We start from the raw sequence: 21,477 nt of genomic DNA, 5'->3' as shown, positions 1-21,477 counted from the left end.
CTATTTTATAATCATCTCTATAAAAGATAAATCCCCAAATCATAAAAGCTATGGTGATTGGAAATTTATATTTGTTTTTTTATAAGTGAATTATAAGTGTAACCTGTGTCTTGATTATTTAAATTATTTTGACTTGAATTTTTGACATGAACAAAGGTGTTCCTTATGAAAAAAAATTTTTTTCATTAATAATCTATAACTGATGAAGAAATTCTTAAGCAAAGGGTAATTGTTCCATGAATAATGAGTAGAAGATGGTGTGTTGCCCTTGGCTTTATTTCGTGCATACACCATGGTGAATGGTCAAGTAACCTATGCACTGTTCTCAAATTTATCACTGATGACTTAAGTTACTGTGCCAGTAAAATCACTTGAATATAGATTTGAAGAGTCTTTGAGTTCTTCAGATCTCTTTTCCATATCTGCACAAAGCAACTTTTTTTACAAATAACATTGGAAGTAAGCATAAAAGATCAAATAAAATCATCTCATTGATTTTTAATGTTTCCTAAATTTTAACTTTGAAACAAAGCTGCCAGTGCCTAAGGAATTCCTGGTTTGATAGCCTCTAATGGTCAGCATGGAGAAGGTCTCAGGGACCTGGTTTGTGCCAGATGTGCAAGTACTTTATATAGCAGGTGACATTAAATTATTTGCATTCCATTAATGAATTTATGACTATCATATTGAAAAATTATTTGGCTGAAAATTATTTAGTTAAAAGTAACAGAAATTATGTTCAACAAGGTATCTTTTGACTGCTGAGAAGTTGCTAGAATGAAATTTTTATAATATACTAACAAGGTTCCTGGGAGAGTGAATACTTATATCTGAAACAGAGGATCTCAGCATTTCAGAAAGTCTGTACCATTTTGCCTTGTTAATTTGACACATTTGAGTATTTTTCTTTTAAGTTCTTCTAAGTTTTAAAGGAAATCTTGCTTGTCCTCAGCAAGTGACTGGGTGTGCTGGCATTTTTGCTAACGTGTTGAATGTCTGTCAGCAACCAGGTTGAAAAGTAAATAATGCTGTTTGAATTTCATAGGTTCTATTTGCAACCACTTTGGAAATAATAATTAAATCAGCAGATACCTATAAACGTATGATAAAAGTAGTTTAGTCTTTTCCTCTTTAAAAATGGATCATGCAATTAATTTTTTAAACTCTACTGTGTTAATATCCCTGCCCTGAAGTTTTTACTAACCTCATTTCTTCTTTTGCCCTCTTTCTCTCTTGCATTGTTTTGCCTTTGACTGTATCTGTTGTGTAATTTCATATGCGACCATGGGTTTGCTCTTGAGAATAGACTGTTCCCATGTGCCCACCTTCACCACTCATCCACCGTGCTTGTGCTTCATCTTTTTCTCCAAACCTACTGCCAGTCCCTGAAATGGACTTGCTTTCAGACATTTCAGAGGAAGACCCCTTTGGGGAGGCTGACCAGATTACCCTAGACAGCTTAGAGCTCCTTTCCACAGGTGAAACATCAGAGCAGGGGGACCTCGAAGTCACCACAGCTGATTTGATCTCAGATCCTGCTGTGGTCCCTGCACAGCCTGACTGTCCTTCTCCCATCCACGAGAAGACTCTTAAAGTGGCTGACCATGCTGATTCCGAGTTTGGTTACTTCTCCTTCAGTTTCTACAAATGTTTTCCCTCTGGCTTCCCCTCCCTCCTCGATGAGGATGGTTATCTTGCTTTCCCCAGCCTCCCCAAAGTTTGGGTCTCCTTCCTCCCCGCTGGCGTTCAGCACTATGTCCCCATTACCTCCCCCTCATTCCTTCCCTCCCTTATCCTCATCTTTGGGCTCCTTCTCTCTGCCTCTCAGTCAGTTCCTTTTTCTCTCACCTTTTCCCTTCCTCTGGCTCTGTCCCTCTGCTATCTGGAGGCTAAAGCCACCTCCTTCAATGTTTCTTACGACTGTGACTTGAATGACAAAACAGAGGAAGAGGAAGCAGTTGCTGAAACTGCCACCTAAGCTTCAGTTTGTGGAGTCAACAAACCTATCCTTTATCTTCAACCTTTCTTAATATAGAGTGTAAACATGTGCATAAAGTTCACCATTGTTTGTTTATCCTCAATGCAATATTATCTGTCTGTTTTCACACACACATTTTAGTGCATGAGAAATAGGTGTAGACACTTCTCTGTTGATACCTGTTGACTAGGTCCACACATTCCAAGTTGAGAGCAAAATTACAGGGTTATTTTACCTAGATCATACTAGATTTTAACAAAAGGAGTAGGGGTGGGGGAAATCATTGTTGCCCTTGACAGTCTGTACTGGTCTCTCCATTTCATAGAAAAATATTAATGCTGTTTAGGCAGGAAACTTTTTGTTTTGATATAGAACAGAATTCAGGATGATACACTTCACTAACTGTTAATTGTTGTGTATTAATAGAACTCTTAGTATTGTTATTTCTCTTGTTAGAAATCTAAGCTTGTCCTTGAATTTATGAGGATGTACTGTAACCTTTACTCCTGACATTTGTTAGTCTAATCTCAGAAACTCCTTATCTCCCCATTAATGTAGCATTTGGGGACCAGATAAATTTTAACCAGTTTTTTTTCCTAACCCTACATTATGTAATTATATAAAAGAGTCACTGTCAGGTATTTTATAAAAAGAACTATTATCTTTAACAAATGTGTATGAAAAATGAAACATAGCTTTTTGAAAATTTAGATTTTCTTAACACTAGGATTGTACCTTTTAGTGTTCTGTTATTTAAAATTAGGTGTCTGGTTTAAGGATTTTTACCCCCATTTAAGGCATTTGTTTTCAAGTTTACTGCCTCTGTGCTGCTAGGTCAGTGCTGACATGTGCAGTAGGTTTTTCCTTGTTTTGCTACATATGGCCTGGTTTAGTGTCTCAGCTGTGGGTACCATCAATACATAGTGTAAATCACAAAATTTAGAGTAAACCTAAAGGAAAATGTGAAGATAATACAATGAGTACACATTTAGAAGAAACCTCAATTGTTAAAAAGTTTAAGGAATACCAAAAATCAACATTTTAGAGAAAACATGTTGACCAAGGAATTTGAAGATGGTTCTTAACAGGTTATTGAATAGCTATGTTTAATTTTTCACTTCTCATAGATAAAAAAGACATTGAACTCCTAGCTTACCTCTCAAAAATACTATGAATGATTTTTAAAAAGCAACAAGCATTTTGAATTCTCAGATTTGAGACTATCATCCCAGCAAGGAAAGAAAGGAATATATGTTATGAATTAACATGGTAAGGTTAAAATGATCTTCCTTTGATATCAGAACCAAGACGTTTTGTTCTCACCTTTTTTTCCTTTGAGTTAAAATTCAGTCAGTATTTATGTAAGTTTTAAACTTTCAAATCAATTTGGCCATTAGATATTGAGAAAATGTCCAACTATGAAAAATGTTCTTAAAGAATTTTATAAAGGAAAAAATCTTTTATAGAATAAAAGCTGTATTTCAAAGGTTATTTCTAAATACTTACCATTTTAATATGAAAGTAGCTGAATAAACCAGTTTTTTTCCCAAGGAAAGAAATTCAGATTAAAAAACTAATAGTGTGGAACATTTGTTCCCTAAAGAGAAATACTATACCATGTCTCATCACTAGCTGATTCAGACATCCAAATTGGAACAGGTTGAGTTATGCCGTCTTTGCACTCTCATATTTTCATTCATGAATAAAAAAGTGTTCAAAAGCAGAGCACCACGTAGGGACTGAGAAAGAGTGAAGTTTCCATTCTCCATTCCACCTTTGCAAAGGATCATTTCCATCATTTGTACAACACTGTAGGTGAAGAAAGAACAAAGTGGCTTAATGTTCTTCATCTTCTGAGGGCTGAACAATAAAGGTTGGTAATGCTAGTTCACCATTTAAGTTCATATACAGCTTCTTTGCATGCATGGTGGAGTTTCCACTAACACTCCCCTTCGTTCTGGCCATTTGCTGTGTGACTTTTCAGGTGAAGATGGAAGAAGAGGAAATACAGCTGAAGGAGGTGGCTGTTTTTTCCCCTAAAGTTAAATGTCTCCTGGCTGCTGCCTGCTGTTACTATCACTGGGGGGAGGGTGCACTTTCAGGATTTATTTATGAGTTTTGTTTGCTATGGCTTTAAATTTTTAAGATTTTTTTAATTACTTTTTTTTAATATCTTAGACTGTCAAACTCTGGGTCATTTTTGGTGCTTGCCGATTGATACACTTATGTTTATTTGCCTTTCCCCCCTTTGTGTGATTTAATTTCACAGAAAAATTCCTTGAGAGTAGAAGGGGATAATATTTATGTCAGACATAGCAATTTAATGTTGGAGGTTTGTATAATCTAAGAAAACAACTCTGTCCTAATGGCTGCCCGGCTGCTGTGGACGGGAGGTCACGCACAGGCTGGCTGGCAGTTTTCCTCAAGCACAGTGCATGAGATGCATGAGGGGACTTCCACTTGGGAATGCATGTTACCAGCCTGACTGTGTTCTTTTAAAGTGGCTTAGGTAGGAATGTATCTACTAGCAGTTCTCAAAGTGACAAGTGGGAAAATACAAAGTTCTGTTTAGTTAAATGAATAAAGTTTTTATCTATTAATCTTGAAGTTGTTCTACAGTTAAACCTGTCCTCTAATGGGTTATCTCTAGGGCATAGAATCTGAAGTAACGTGAACTCATCCTTAATATATTAACCAGAACAGATACATTTTTGCTGATCTTACATTAAATCATTTGAATCTTTATATATGCCCACTTTTATTTTTTTGCTAAAAATCTGTGTGAGCAAGAGTGTGGTCCATGTAATATATTCTATTGAAGAGTATGTGAATTAAAGGAATTTTATTGATCATAAAGAATAAGAGAGAGAGGATAAGAAGAAAAGAAAGCCCAACCACCCAGCTAGGAATGTAAAATACGTTCCCCATGTCACATGAGAATGTTTTTTCCTTCTTATTTTAGGGGTACTGTGTGGCAGTGTATACAATGAAGAACTGCAGCTCTCAGTAATCCGACTAATCTGATTGCTTTTGGCAGCTTTGATAACTGATGGAAATGTATTTTTGCTTAACTTACTAAAATGCGTAAAGTATGTAACATTGCTTTGAACAAATGCAAGAAATGTGCCTGATCTCAAGCCACAGTCATTTTTCCATGCCATGCAAACATTTTTAAATTTTCATGAGTTTTTGCAAATGGCTATAGAAGCTCATAAATGAGCGACTATGCTTGTGCATGAATATGGAATATCTAATTTTATCAGATGCATGACCTGTCCTTTGAGAATGGGACGAAAGCTGTAATCCACAGGTGTGCCCATAATTTTTGAAATGAAAGAAAATATTTAAAGTTCTGTGAAACCACCTCTTGAACACTAATTACTTTTTACTCCCACACATACTATTTATCAGAGCCAATCTAAAAAAACCCCACAGCCACCATTTATTGGGGCCCTACCCATGAATATTTTGACCAGGTAGTTTTTGCTGCGTCTTTGTCTGTGTAAGGACCATTTGGTATGTGGGGTAGCCTGGTCCCATTTTTATGCTCGGCAAGTGCATGAGACTAGTATGTGGTTCATGTATTTTATGAAGAAGTCAAATAGAAGCAGCCTCTGGAAGCAGTAATTTTTATTCCTTAGGATTACAAGCCACCATTGAAATTTCCTGGGAAAAAAGTCAACCCTTGGTTTTTCCATTTTTGGGGGTGTGTGTGTGATCCTGGTTTGGCTTTTCCTTCAGGCCAAATGTGCTTCTGAGTCCACCTTTCTCCTGCTTTGCACTTGGTTTGCTATGTTCAAGGAATGAATTTGAGCAGTAACCCCAATCAGAAAGGTAAATTTGCTAGAACAAAGTCATGGGCCGAGTTTCAGATCCAAGTGTTGGAAAGATGGGTTATTAGATGATGATCCATGGCTTCCCTCTAATAATATAATTAGTTATTCCTTTAAACATTCCCAAGAGAGAAAAGATTAGAACCTTTTAAAATGGAAATCATAAAAATTACACATTGAGACTTTATTTTCAAATTTTGATGAAATCTTTAAGGTTATTTATTCATGGGTGATAATATGGCTTTTGAGACTTGGCATTTTTCTTGCTTTACTATGTTTTTTTTAATCCTAAGATTGCTGTGTCTTATTTTTTGGTTTTATTTTTTATTTTTGTCCTACTGGGTTTTTTTTTTTTTTCTTTTGGATTTCCCCCTCTTTGTTGCATTACATATTGCTAGGACCTGGATAAGGCCCAGGAGGACTTACTGAAACATCAGGCTAGCATTAGTGAACTCAAGCGCAATTTTATGGAATCCACACCTGAGCCGCGCCCTAATGAATGGGAAAAACGACGTATCACACCTCTGTCCCTACAGACACAAGGGGTATGTTGCTAGCTATTTGTTGGCTATCTGTCTCACTGCAGCTATACAGTAAAAGTCAAGTTTGTTTATCTCCTGTGTGAATTTTCAGGAAGTTTACAAAATGTTCCCATTTAAATGTCTTTGGTGTAATTGCTAACAAATACTAAGTATTTGTTATATTAACAATATAGTACTTATTGGCCTGGTTCTTACGTAGATTATATACTTTGAAATGCTTTTGGAATAGTTTCAGAATAATTTTACTATTTTACTTGGGTAAATTTGTGGTGGTAATGAATTGTTTGTTATATAGAACATTTTAGAAACATTACGTGATGTTTGCTTTTTAGTTGCTGACTTCTATAATGAGGATGTTTATTTAATAATTAAAGCATTAATATTTAAAGGCATATAGATTATGTTTAGAGTGGTTTAAGGAAATTAACGAGTATAATGAGTTAAAAAGTTAGCTTTAAAGACTGATGAGCCCTGTAGAAAACTGGCAAAATGTTATGTATAATACAACTTAGCATCAGAACTTCTAGTAAGGAAATGATTAGTGTTTTTTTAAAAACATTTTCAATCATAACATTTCTCCACACTCCATTCTTTTGTTTGCCAAGGTTCACTTCTCCTTACCACGAATATAAGTATGTATTGCCTTTAGAATACATTCTCAAAATATTTCTTTGTTCATTCTTATCTACATCTGTTCCACTATGATGCTTCTAAATCCCTTCTGTTATTGACCAGGACTTCCATGGGGGTATTTATCATGCTTGAGGAGAAGGTGATCATGCTATATTTTATCTTCAGTTTCAAAAATTGTGTAAAGACACATTATCCTACGATTTCATCTTTTGCCTTTCAGCATCTTGTTTGACTTGAATGTTGCAAAATTTGATTTAGATATTCTAGTGCTGTTTTGATTCACCTTTCCTTAAACAGTAAAGCTATTAGTTGCTTTAAATTTCTAAGTTTGTGTCACTGAAAGGAAAATGACTCTTGAAGAACAGATGAGTAAAATAATTGCTGAGCTGAAGCATAAAACTTTTTAAAATATAAAGATTTAAAACACCAGGCATGGTCATATGAAGTTGGATACAACTTAAATTCCTACTGTCAGATTTTTCTGAAGATGTCATGTCAATTTCAGCCGTCTCTTCTAGAGTGTCACCTTCTCTGGAGAAAGTGTAATATGTGCCAAGGTTTGGGTCTCCCCTTACGTGCTGCTTGTTCCACTGACCAGTGCAGTTGTTTTATGTTTGTGCTTCTGTAGGTGTAATGTACATGTCTTATTTGTTGATTATGTGTATTGTTTAAAACAATAGAGAAAAGGAGACCATCTTTTCAAGGATATTTTATCCATGAAGGAGAAGTACCTGGTGGCAGCAACACGGACAGTTGAAGAAAAAGCTCGGGAGGCGGACAAGGTGTTCACCTTGCATCCTTGGATCTACTCTTGCTTTTTCCCTTTTATTTCTATCCACAGCTATGTTTCTTTTTTTCTATGTGTCAAACTCTAATTTTTTTGAACCAATTTTATGAGCATTTAAGAAGTTAAGTCCCCACATATAGACGCATAGGATCATTGGGTGAGAAATACCATATTGCAGAAGCACTTCACTTAAAAACGCAAAATTTAAAATGCAGGAATGTCGACCAATTTAGGTGATAAGTGATCCCCAATTTGATATATGTGGCTGACAGTTGGGAGACTATAATATCATGTGAAAATGCACTGTTTGTACAACATTTATACACACCGTGGTGTTGTTGACACCTTTAATGTATTTCAGGTTACTTTTTCACTAATCACATATGGAAACCTTTGAATTTTCATTTTTAAGATTTTTGATGGGGAAAAAGATTTTGGTGCCTCCTAGTAGCCCTTCAGGCCTCTGTCTGTGCTCTTGATATATGAACCATCTGACATGAGTGAGGAAGTTAGCGTTCAGTTGCTTTTATATCCTCATTCTTCTCTTTCTACTGTTTTTGCTTAGTCTTCTGTTTGCAGGGTCTGGAGAGTTTGAACTCAGGTGGAGATTGACACAGTCATATAAAGTAGTAATTAGGAAATTTGGGATACTAGGAAGTATCTGTTAAGAAAGTAAAATACAATGTTGTGTTAGGAGGGGATTGGGATAGGTTGCTTTACCTTTGTGGTCAGGAGGAAATGGCATTTGAATTGAAACCTTGATGATGACAAGGAGATGCACGTTTGTCGGTGTGTAAGGAAGAGCAAACGGAACAGCCCCAGTGCAGGAAGTCGTATAAGGAATCGAAAGACCAAATGACGAGAGTTTAGGGAAGCACCAAGGAAGGAAGGAAAGGTCAAGGAGGTCAGACCCCAGGTTATGACCATATTGTTTTAACAGTTTGAAATTGTAGAGTGATGGGAAGCCTTGGAGAGTTTTAAGGTAAATAGTGACATAATCCTTAAATATCTGACAGAAATCCCTACGGCACTGGATGAGGAATGGATTATAGAGGGTGTGAAAGAGAACAGAGGTGAATAATGAGGAAAAATCCTTCCCTTTTCACCAAATAGCTTTTGTTAATGAGTGGACAGTATTTGTCAGAACACGCTGTGGGGGGTGGGGGTGGACAGGAGGCAGAATAAATGGAAATTCCCCAAACTGGAATTTGAGGTGCAGTTGAGAAGAAATATTTCCAGAACACTGCAAATGAGAAGGATAACATCAAAGCTAAATCAAGCGACATATTTATATGCTTTAAAGGTTAGCCTGAATCCAAGCCAGTTAGACTTCATGTGCATAACGAGGACTTTAGTGACATATGCTATGAAATATTACGTATTTTAAAACATTTATCCTCCAGAAGAGCTGAGTGGCATCATTTGCTCAAATTTAAGGTGATGATGTTCTTGGACTTTTTACAGTAGGCGACTTTGGAATTTGGGTGATATTTAAAATTACTGTTTTTCTGCATGTCATGCTTTAGGAATATACAAGATAAAATGTCTTGTCATAGAAGTTACAATAAAGTGATGTTGTGTGAAATTTAAATCTGGAAAAGCCCCTAGATGATTTATCTGTACTTAAATGTTACTGCTTTTTTCTGTTCCCTTCCTCTTCAACACATGCAGGAAAATATATATATATGCTTATTTGACATGCATGTGTATTGTTCTAACTACGATCATCCATTCAGCTGTTCACCCGACATTCACTGACCACCTACATTGTCATCTTTTTTCTTCAGATAACATACTATTATTGGTTGAAAGTATATGAACAGTTGAGTCTACAGAATACGTTTTTAAATTCAATCTTTGTTGTGTCTTCATTTTAGTTTTATTTTATGGAGTTTATCACTTATCTTTAAATTGTAATCCTTATTGAAAGTAAAATTAAAAATTATGCATAAATGTATAATTTGGATGAATTTCCATAATAGGGGTTTTGTAGATGTTTTTAAAAAAGCAGTAATAATTTCTTATTTAAAAAATAGATATACGGAACTTGCAAAATGGCTTTACCTTGCATTTGAACTATTTTGAGAGTTGAGCAGAAACAAAGTCATTTAATCTTTAATGGGTAAATAAGTATTGTGTGTTCTCTTATGCATTGTGAGAATTATGACAATTTAAATTTGCCTAAAATATTCTCTAATAAGTCTAATAGAGATTACATAGTTTTAAGGTATGTTTGAAGGCATTTTATTGAATAATTAAATGCATGACGCTTACTTAAGCTCCTCAGTGATCTGTTCCTGGGAGAGGCCACCATTTCCACCACCCACGCTACTGGAAGGGATGGTGTCGTTATGGGGATGGCAATTAAGCTGATTAATCCGGAAGACCCCTCCCCCCCGAATATTGCAAATGCTTGCCTACCTCACCCTCCACACCTCACTCTCCCTATCTTCACCCCTCTTAGCTCACCGTCTGAAGGGGCATCTCAGAAATGTTATTTATTTTACTTTAAGATCTTTGAACAGTGACGTTTATTTGAAGTTATTCTTGCACATTTCTGACATGGGGGGGCTTCGTGGTGACTCTTTAGGCATTTCAAGTTTGGGAGAACAGCCCCCAGATTTTCTGCTCCCCCCCACCACCCCCCGGGAGGAACCACTGTTTAAGGGCCAGAAATGTGAATAAATGTGTTGTATTAGTTTTTCAGGGACAAATGACGTCCACATTGCTCACTGAGTTTGTCTTCCTATTTTGATTTTTTTAACCTATTCTACACCCACCCACCCCAACTATTTATTAATTCCAGGAAATTACTGTGGGTTGCTATTGGAATGTTTGTCCTGCAGAGTTAAAGTGGTGTGGAAAAGGGATAGGAGATCATAAGAGCAGGAGTGGTGAGAGGAGGCCCTATACAAAATGTGGAATATGAAGTGGGCCTCAGAGAGATGGTGAAATTGGAAGGGCCCAGAGTCTGTGGGGAAGGACATTGGAGCAGGGGGTGGGGGGGTGGGGGGGTGTAGGACTGCCCAAGCTCTAACATGGGAATTAGTGTTTCAAATACAGGGCACTAGAGAGGCATTCTGTGCAAAAAGAGAGCCAAGCAACTACCTCAGGAATACGGGAAGAGTGTTTGGGTAGTTAGGTCGTGCTCAATTTGTGACAAAGCTTCCATGATAGACCAAGGAGTTTTTACTGATTTCTGTAGGTTACAGGTATCAAAGATTTTCAAGCTGGGTGGAGAACTGGCACTTAGGCAGACCTCCACTAAGCCTGCTGCAGAATTTCTTAGAATCTTCAACTTTCTTTCATTTTATGCTATTCTGTTATTCTTTCTTGTGTAACCTTTCCTTTCTTCCAGTAGGTCACTGCTGTCTGTTCCGACTTATTGTTAATTCTTTGCTTTTCCTTTTCTGACCTCTCTAGAGCCTAGAAGAGGAGATAACATCCATTTTGTTTAGTGAAAAGGGCTTTTCTGATAGCACGAATGCCACCTTCACTTCAGCCAGCACTTGGACAGCAGAGGGCACTGTTGTGAACGCTAATGCACCTTCTGAAAAGCTTTCTTCCTCGCCCTTCTCACACTTGCCTGAGGTGCATTTTACTTTGTTTCCCCTGTTTCTAAAAGCCACATATGAGAGTGATTTTCAATTTTTGAATACTCAGGCATCCTTCCCTCCCTTGTTTTCATTTGTGAAATTAACTCTTCCTGAGAGAAACATTCAAAAAGCAATGACTGGGGCAGCGCCTGTGGCTCAAAGGAGTAGGGCACCAGCCCCATATACTGGAGATGGCGGGTTCAAACCCGGCCCTGGCCCAAAACCGCAAAAAACAAACAAACAAACAAACAAACAAAAAAACCCAATGACTGACTTCGGAAAAAATACAGATTGGATATTTCTCCTGCTTCTTTTTGTCAGAATAGAAAAGAAAAATCTGCCTAAATTCAAAGAACATTTAAACCAGTAAGGCCCAGACTCTGAATTGTTAAGTAGAGGGAAACCCTCACCCAAGTAGAAAGCTAATAACTAAGTATGTTTTGCATAGTTTAAGGTTTTCAAAACACAAATTACAAGTATCATCTGAAGGCTTGTAATTTTAAAATTCTGTTTTTAAGGAAAATTTTGAAATGCCTGACATAGTCCATGAAATAATTGTTTTGAGTGATCCTAAGGGATTCCCTGAACTGTGGCAAAAGCCATCCAGCCATTCAAGGTTAATAAATAATACTACTAATAATTTACTGACCTGAAATAATAACAAAATGTCTTTTGTAGAAATGTTTTAGTCACTGGATATCATTATTGTAAAGAATCTTACAGGTAGTTATAGTTCAGTGTTACCTGTTTATCAAAATAGATTGGAAGTTGTTCCAGTTATGATATCTAAAATCTCTGAGTTTTCAATATTGCTGGAAAGAGGACTCCCTTGTTCTGTAACACAATTTACATGGTATTAATTTAGAACACAGAAAGCATACCTCAGCCCTGCATTTAAGAATAATAGAGCAGATGAAAGACAGTTTGTGAGTGTATGTTGATTGGTGCCATTTTAGGATCTTTGGCTCATGGCTGCCCATGTCTCTGGGACAGATGAACACAATCCTGTTATCCAGTACAGGACTAGAAACTAGCCTACTTAGTTAGTATCCAGAGGGTTCAGAGGCATGGTGCCCTTCCATGTTCAGTATGGAGACACCTTCTTGAATAAATAGGGCTACTGTCTAGAGCTGAATTATTTTTAAGTTAGATTATAGGCAATAGTGGTACCACTTGAAGGTCAGAATGTTTGCTGTGCTTTAGTTGTATCAATGTAAAGCAGCCTTTTCTATAAGTGTAAGAAAAAGTTTAAGCTTTAAACTTCTCCATAAGAAAGTTTCTGCCCTAGTTAATAATACTACAACATAATAATTTATATTACTAACATATTCAGTTAATAGGTTTTTAACTCAACTAGAACAAATTAATGTATACCCAAGAAACATATGTCTGCAGGGGACAGGAATGAAAGTCTCAAATAATAAACTTGATTCATTTCAGATTTCGAAGATGCTAGTGAAAGCTAAATTGAGAGAGGAAAATACTTGTAGCCATCATCTACGTCCACCCTAATGTGCAAATATCCCCTTTACTGATCTTCAGTACAAAGTGGGATGTTAATAACCATTACTCAAGTGAACGTTTTTATGTTAATAGTCATCTGAGGCCAGCTACAATGTTGCAAATTAAAGCTGTTTTTTGAAAAGAACCAGCAAAAAATAAAGGTTCCATCTTGTTAATGGTATATTCATTTAGGAAGCAGAGTTCCACACTAGGCTTTAAAGTCTGATTAAAACCAAAATTGTCCAATAGGTTTAAAGAGTTCTAAAATGTATCATTTAAAATGACCAGTAAGCTTTGGTATAATTCCATTTTTCTAACCTTTTTCTACTGTGGAAGTAGAGCTTATGGGTGTAACTATAATAAAAACATCTTACCTATTTGGGATAATGTTGGCTGTTTTGTATTTTTGTTTCTTTTGAAAGCTTCTTGGCCTTTGTCTTTATTGTCCTTTATGTGACCTTGAGCAAAGGTTTTTGTACGTGTTGATTCTTGCTGGTCTGTCTTTGCGGTGTCAGATGTATGTTTCGGTGGTTGTCGAGGTACAGCTTTATTGATTGTGTGTCCTTGGTTGCTTTTTGTTCCGCAGACACGTGCTCCTGAGTCAGAAGGGCCTTGCACTGGAGCCAGGGATGCTGTGAAGGTTCTGCCCCCTTTCCATGTTCACACCATTGCCTGACTCTGCCTTGCCTCACGTGTTCCCCACTTCCCTTTCAGTCAGCCATCATAATCATCTTTGTTTCTCTCCATGACATGAATCTGCCATCAGTTAATTTGGGTTTCTGTTGTTTTTATTTATTCATATATTTTTGTTTTCCTTCATCCGTTTTTTTTTTTTGTACAGAGTTCACATGAGACTCTGAATGTAGTGGAGGAGAAGAAGCGGGCAGAGGTTGGGAAAGACGAAAGAGTAATCACAGAAGAAATGAATGGTAAAGAGATCTCACCTGGGAGTGGTCCTGGGGAGATTCGTAAGGTGGAGCCTGTGACACAAAAAGACTCCACCTCCCTGTCTTCTGAGAGCAGCAGCAGCAGTGAGAGTGAGGAGGAAGATGTGGGCGAGTACCGGCCCCACCACCATGTGACCGAGGGCACCATCAGGGAGGAGCAGGAGGAGGAAGCCGAGGTGGAGGAAGAGCCCGGCCGAGCAGCCAAGGTAGTAGAAAGGGAGGAAGCAGAGCCCGAAGCCAGCCCAGTCACACACGCAGGTGCCAGTGTAGGCACGGTAGAAAGAGTGATCCAGGAAAACGTAGGTGCCCAAAAGGTATCTGGAAAGAAGAGTGTAAACGAAGGTGATCTTAAGCAAGACCTGAGAGAAGAAACAGAGGAAGAGCAACATACGGTTAACGGAGAGGTGTCCCATGTTGACATTGATGTTTTGCCAGAAATTATTTGTTGTTCTGAGGTAAATGGGAGTCCCGAGTGGGAGCTAAACTCCAGGGCTATCTCTCAGGCTGGACGCTCCTGCCTCTGCCTTTCTTCTTCTCCTGTCCTCCCAGTTCTCCTTCAGCTTTTTCAGCAAGAATCTGATTTTTTCTTTCTTGGGAGGAAGGGGGAAAGCACAGCTTTGTGGATTCTCTGCCAGCTCAGCTCAGTTCATGGTTTCTGGCTTCTTTACTGCAACTGGATCACCTGTAGGGTCAACTCCTACAACCACCACATCGTTTTTTCCTTCCTTTTTCATGGTTAAAGTTTTCTTTGCACGTTTTGCTTACTTTGAACTATTTTGTCTTTAGTTGCACTGCTTCCTCATACTAAATGCCTTTTTTTTTTGGTTGTTGGTTTAATAAGAAAAATGTATTTGTAATGCGGGGAAAAAAAGGTCAATGTGAGTGTGTGTGCCCCTGTTGTCACGATTGAGTTTGATTTCTAGGCTCATTCTCCTTTTCTTCGACTTCAGAGATGTAGAAGTCCAGCAGGATCTGATTACCATGGTGCTCTGAATGCAGTATCTGGCAGTGATGAGAACATTCTTTCTTGATTGCCACCGTGATTTCTGTTTTCAGAATCCAAGGAGTATATGGTCTAGTTAAGAAGCCTTTTCTTCCTTTCAGGCAGCCAGAGGCTAGACTGTTTGATAGGAGAATACCTTTCTCTTCTCATTCTTCCAAATGTCAATTCTGGATTATTTGCAAGTTGATTACTTGTTTTGTGGGTTACCTACATTGGTTATGAGTCTTTTTCTTTTCTCTGTGAGAAAGAGAACTTTTCAGACTCATCCTAGATTAAGTCTTGGTTACTAGGTGCAGTGTCTCTCATTTGGGAGTTAGGCGGAGGAAGGGTTTACTTCTATTGGAATATTCTTGATTCTGATATTAAATGCCCACTGCATAGGGATTTATCTGTATTTTGTTCTTTGTGGAAAATCTTGAAATGACTTTGTTTTGAAGTAAGTGGATTTTTACTGTTACTTTTTAACTACCTATTTTCCCCCACTTCAGAGAAGTTATTTCAAGAGTCTTTGAATACTTTGAACTATTATTTTCTGCATGAATACATGGCCATTCCTCTTTAAATAATTACACCGACTGGGAGTTTTCTCATAAAGAAAGAACCATGGTAGTGGTATAGTCCTGAATTAAACACCCATGCATAGCAGACTACAATGTTGAGTTATTGAACCCCTCTCTTAATGTTTTAAACTGTTCAAAGCACTAATGAAATATTGACAGAGTAGTGTTAAATATACCATTTTAACTCATGTAATACAGAAGAAACACTTTTAAGTTTTAGACAAGTATAATTGAAAATAATCATGCTTGAAGATATCCTTTCTGAAGATGATATATCTGCTGCCAGTAAGGCAGAAAAAGTGCTGTGGGGAGAAGGGCACATCTAGCCTCTCTGCTGGTGTTCCAAATGAAGGCAGTGAGTCTCCACACAGCCATATAGTGTTTAAAGTGCAGTAAAAATAGAAGCAGGTCACTTCACATAGGCCTTTCTATTTTCTTTTCAATTTTTTATTATTTGCCCAAAGCTAAACTGTATATATGCATATATGTGTGTGTGGTGTGTGTGTGTATATGTATATATATATATATATCTCACTGTACACTAGGCTTGGCATTTAAGTAGTTTGGGACCATTATAATTTGAAGAGTAACATAATAATTTAGAGAGCCACTATGTCAGTTTATTTTTCATCTACGTATATATACATTTCATATATACATGTACTCTTCAGATATATACATACACACTTAATATGTACATATACATGTATACCTATGTGCACATGTATGTATATATGTGTAATATGTATGTGTGTATATGACATATTTGAAAGTTTTTTTAACATCTTTTGTTTTAGATTATTTGCTTCAATTCTTTTCTTTTGTGCATGAGTGTGTGTTTGGATATGTTTCTTATAATTACTTGTGAAGGTTCCATTAAGCATTTTTACTTTATTACCTCTAGAATTTATTTTTCCCTTCCTTTTCCACTTCAGCCACCAGTGGTAAAAACAGAAATGGTAACAATTTCTGATGCCTCACAAAGGACAGAAATCTCCACCAAGGAAGTCCCCATTGTCCAAACTGAGACCAAAACCATCACATATGAGTCTCCACAGGTATAAAAGCTCTAGAGTTGGACTGTTTCTTTCTTCCACTTAGTATGTCTGGTTTTCATTCTGCCTTCTCCTGGTTTACGTGTTTCTGGCTTTATAACTGTACTTTAACAATAACATAATTTGCTCTCTTATATTGAGACAGAGAGTTGCCATTAAACTGGTAACCTGGAAATAACCTGGTAATTTATAGGAAAACCATACATGTGATGATTTAGGACAAACAGTATCAATCTTGTTCATACTGTAAGCCATTTCTGGCTCGATGTATCAAGAATGTTTGTGTATAGTTAGGAAACAAAGCCTCTTACAAAGTTTATTGGATCTGATAGCACTTGTGGATTAGAAGGATTTAGGCTCTTTTCCCCCACTAATTCCATGAAAACTGACCCAATCAACTCATACTTGCTTGCAAATAAACACACACACACACACACACACTCACCTGTGCTACTCCTTCATGTGGGATTATTTTCTGGAGACTTTTGTAGTCATTTGGTATTTAAACTATAATACTGTGACTCTAAATAACAGATTTGTGTGTTCAATTTTAGATTTTTACACTTTGGTTTTGTAAAGATTTGAAAGAAACATTAAGATGTTTAACCTTAAGAGTAACAAAAAAGGGGAGACGTATTCATCATTTCAAAATGGAGCTGTTTAAAAATATATGCAATAAATATTTTCTCCACTGAGAGGTTGAACCTGCCATGGTAGGATTGTATCATGGTAGGAGATGGCAAGTTATTGCCCTCTCAAATTAATTTTTAAAAGGTTTAATAAGTACATGCATAGAACATTTCTCAAAATTATTTTAGGTATGCTATCCTTATGTATGCAGAAACACCACATAAGTACAAATAGATTTCCTACGAATGGTTCTGGGGGGGGGGGTCATTACTCATGGTCTATATTGTAATAAGCGCCCAAATAAAGAAATATGGGTGCTTGACCCAAGTTTGAGATGGATTCCTTTTAACTGATGGTCAGAAAGGCTCTGGACCTTCTGGTTATTTCCTTGTGTCAGAGTTAGCAAAGAGGCAAATAAGTTTGGTGGTATTAACGTAGACCTGGGAAACTCTAGAACCTTGTGCCTCTTCAAGTATCAAATAAGTTAAAGCTATTTTAACATGTGCATGGGATTTACGTATGATATATGCAGAGGCACATGCATACATGTGCATGCTTACAATATTGAAATATATGGATGTGTATATATATGCTCAGAATACATAAATTATTATAGGAATGATGGAACTTTAAAAAAACTACTAGAAATAAGCAAATAACCGAATCTCCCAGGTTCAGTCAGTCCTAGTCAGGTTCTGTTGTTTAGTAGGCTGAGAAAATGTTTATATATTTTTATTCACCTGTTCTTAAAAAACAATAACAAACTCAGCACTTCTGGTCATTGTGGAAATTTCTCTGCCTAGCTCTCTAATTTCTTTTCCTGGCTTTTACAAACGTCTTTCAGATGAGTTCTGTCAAGATCCCTTGTAGCTTTCAATCTTACTTCTTTTTCCATTCTTCTTGTTTTCTCTGCTCCCAGGATTTGCTTCTCCACATGTATTTGGCCTTTTGCCTCTGTTCTGTTTTGAATGCCAGCCACTCTCCTGGACAGTAAATTAGCACGACAGATATGCAGAAGCTAGGCAGATAACATCATCTAACATCATCTGCCGACTGCATGGATTTTAAAAGATGCGTGTTTGATGTCGGGTGGGGTCTCTCTGTCAACATACAGAAGTTAAGCATTACTTTCTGTTTTTCACCCCAACTACCCAAAGATTGATGGCGGGGCAGGTGGTGATTCGGGTGTGTTACTGACTGCACAAACCATCACATCTGAGTCCGTGTCAACGACGACGACCACACACATCACCAAGGTAAAGTAATTCAGGGCAATCCTATGGGGAAGATGGCACATTGCAAATGGGATCTTTCTGAGCTGTTTCTCTCTCCCTATATACACTTCAAAGTAATACACAGACAGTGCCAGTGGAATAAAAATGCCTTGATTTAAAGTATCCAAGAAATTAGGCTCCATTGACAAATGTGTACAAATCAAATTGTGAATCTGTAAAGTGTAAGAGGTAAAAATAAGTTATGAATAGTGTGTAAGACAGCTACAAGAGTAGAAATAATACAATATATAAAAACAAAAAATGTGTAAAAACAGTCTGTGCTTCTCTTTGTATTAAAACAGCCCTCCTGACCAAAGCAAGTGAATGAAAGCCATCATTCAAAATTTCCAATAAGTTGTTCACATAATGTGAATTTCTATTTATTTAAGATTACTAGTATGTTGATTTTCGACATTTTCCCAGGTCCTTCTCTAAATAATAGAGACGTTGGGTAACTAATGTGGCCGTGATCAGTGGCATCGGCCTCACTGGGGGTCTGTTACAAGTGTAAATTCTGTGGCTTCTCTCTACTCTGAAAGTATTTTTAGGAAGCTTCTGAGTGATTCTGATGCATGATAAAGTCATCAAACTTCCAACTCTTGCCTTATTTTCTGTTGCTTATCACATATGATTAGTGCTTAAAGGTCTTAAATGTGTCCCTTATGCCTTTCTCACTGTTTCAACAACAATTTTTTAAACAGCAAAACTTCATAAATTCAAAAATGCCACATACATGGAGGATGTTATTGGTTGTCATTTAAAACTTTACCTAGTTACGAAAGCTAGTGATAAGCTTTGCTCCTTATAGTAAAGTGCCATTGCTTGTGACTGAGTATGTAAATTTATCAGTGCTGTAAAGGTTGCATTTGTGCATTCTTAGGACTGTGTGGTATTTGCTCATTGTCTATTTAGAAGGTCACAGCCAAATAATCACCTCAGCCTGCTCCAGAGGACCCCAGGCTCTGTTAGCTTGCACTAATCCTGTGAGGCAGTTCACCCAGAGGCTCCTTCCCCAGTTCAGCTGTGCTGACCCACGTTCAGCTGTGCTCTGTCCATGTGGAGGCTGCGATCAAGCATTTAATAAACATCTCACCCAGCTTCAATATTGTAAACCAAATCCAAGTCCTTTTTATAAAATTACTGCATTAACTAAATAAATTACTGCATTAACCAAATGAATTTGTGACCAGAATCAGGTAGTCAAAATGATTTTCTCAATTTCCTAAACCTAAAACAGATAGCTAAAATGTTAGAATTCCTCGTAACTCCACAAATACAAATTTCCTACCGTTCTTTTCAAAAATTGGCCAACTAGGGCGTAAAGAAACTCAGCAAATTATGATAGAATATTCTAGTGGAACTGTCTGGATTAAATGGTATCTGTCTCATCTTAATCTTACCAGATTTTGATAAATTAGTTTTCAGGTTGCTTTCACTTGAGGAGTATTTGTGGATGCTATAACTTTAACAACAGGATTCTCTCCTGAGCTTAAGGCTAAAGCATATTGTATCTTGTGATTATCTAGACGTCAGTTTGCTGCCACATGGCATGTGTGGTCTCACGAAGGTCAGCAGGTGTCCATCTCTTTTTTCTGTATAAGCATGCTTTAGTGATTGCTGTTTCTTCTCATTTGTGACCTTCAGACTGTAAAAGGTGGCGTATCTGAAACCAGAATCGAGAAACGCATCGTGATCACAGGAGATGCAGACATTGACCATGACCAGGTAAAGAGCGTAAGTTCTGGACCTAAAGATGATGGTGTTTGTCTTCTGAGTCTTGGGTCTGTCATTGAGTTACTTTCCTGTGTAAACCCTCCCCAGTACGTCCTGAAGTCCACCTCCTAAGCAGGGAAGAAAGGTACTTCATAGCCTGTTTACAAGCTGTCCTTTCAACTTTCCTACCTCTGAATCAACATAGAACATAGATTGCTCTTTATTTTCTACTGGCTTTACCTGTACTTTGGGGTCAAAATAATGTAGATGTGGTCAGGTGTGGTGGCTCATGTCCGTAATCCTAGCACTCTGGGAGGCCAAGGCAGATGGATTGCTTGAGTTCAGGAGTTAGAGACCAGCCTGAGCAAGAAGAAGACCCTGTTTCCACTAAAAATAGAAAAACTAGCAGTCACCTGTAGTCACAACTACCAGGGAGGCTGAGGCAAGAGGATGGCTTGAGCCCAAGAGTTTGAGGTTGCTGTGAGCTATGACTCCACAACACTGTAGCCTGGGGCAACAGAGTGAGATTGTCTCAATAAATAAATAAATAAGTAAATAAATAAAATAATAATTTGGTTGTTTCTGGCAACTGTTAAGTATTTGTATGGATCTGGTTTAAAGGCAAGTTATCAAATATTTTAAATGAATGGTAGTTTAATGACACTGGGTTCCAAAATAATGAAAAAAGCTATTAAGCTTGACTTATGCCTACTTTCAAGAACTTTTCAAGTATCTTTCATAGCATTAGAAAAGCTGGGCTATTTAGTACCAGGTGTGTCCCCATAATTATTATTATTATCGGAGTGGGGGAGATAATCTAAGATCTTTTACAAAGTGAAAATTCACATTGATTCTGAAAAATTTTTATAAAGAATTATGCATTCATTCTAATGTTAAGTTTGGCAGTACATATGGCTTTGAACAGGTGATGAATGGAACTGTTGGAAACTTGGAGAGATGCTTTTTTTTTTTCCTGAGTGATTTTTAACTCAGATTTAAAGGAAACCAATATGTTTTCCTTTATAACAACTTCAAGAAAAGGAAAATAAATATTCAATTGACCATCTCAGTAGGGGACCAGGAGCTAATGATAGTTACATGGTTTTGAATACAATACTGAGCTCAATAAAGAGAATTTGAGCGAACAAAATTTCTCATTTGACAAGAGCTCCCTATAGGTGACCAGAAAGAAATGGATTTTCTTCATGCTTAAGAAGAAAATTACTCCCAATTTTTTTGACCTTTGTAAGCGTGATTTTACTTACATATTCATAATGTTTTTTGAATTCCTCAAGAGTTGCCCTGACTCTGAATTTTGACTTAAAAGAGTAAAGTTTCCTGGGGAGATGACTAATACACTTGCCTGCTTACCACCAAAAAGGAATTCCCTGTGTGAAAACCAGGCCTCCAGTTTCCTAGAGAG

General features: G+C 37.2%; 1 protein-coding gene across 27 annotated transcripts in view; it reads left to right on the top strand.

The window, feature by feature from the left end:
• EPB41L2 (erythrocyte membrane protein band 4.1 like 2) overlaps positions 1 to 21,477 on the top strand; it is a 233,587-nt gene that overhangs the window by 191,932 nt on the left and 20,178 nt on the right. For 3 of the 27 annotated variants that reach the window (XM_053590651.1, XM_053590652.1, XM_053590653.1), the window contains 9 exons: positions 4,248 to 4,310; positions 6,210 to 6,356; positions 7,667 to 7,768; positions 11,197 to 11,364; positions 13,459 to 13,512; positions 13,714 to 14,274; positions 16,318 to 16,440; positions 18,225 to 18,323; positions 19,986 to 20,066. In XM_053590651.1, coding sequence (XP_053446626.1) covers positions 4,248 to 4,310; positions 6,210 to 6,356; positions 7,667 to 7,768; positions 11,197 to 11,364; positions 13,459 to 13,512; positions 13,714 to 14,274; positions 16,318 to 16,440; positions 18,225 to 18,323; positions 19,986 to 20,066 — 1,398 coding nt within the window. Of the gene's footprint in view, positions 1 to 1,306; positions 3,769 to 3,793; positions 3,852 to 3,962; positions 3,999 to 4,247; positions 4,311 to 6,209; positions 6,357 to 7,666; positions 7,769 to 11,196; positions 11,365 to 13,458; positions 13,513 to 13,713; positions 14,275 to 16,317; positions 16,441 to 18,224; positions 18,324 to 19,985; positions 20,067 to 21,477 lie in introns of those variants that run through there. The other 24 variants (XM_053590660.1, XM_053590661.1, XM_053590667.1 and 21 more) reach the window with 20 other exon arrangements.

This window comes from Nycticebus coucang, chromosome 5 (genome assembly GCF_027406575.1).
Source record: "Nycticebus coucang isolate mNycCou1 chromosome 5, mNycCou1.pri, whole genome shotgun sequence".
In the NCBI taxonomy this organism is placed as follows: domain Eukaryota; kingdom Metazoa; phylum Chordata; class Mammalia; order Primates; family Lorisidae; genus Nycticebus; species Nycticebus coucang.
The sequence above is the reverse complement of the archived record's forward strand: the minus strand, read 5'-3'. Positions and strand labels throughout refer to the sequence as shown.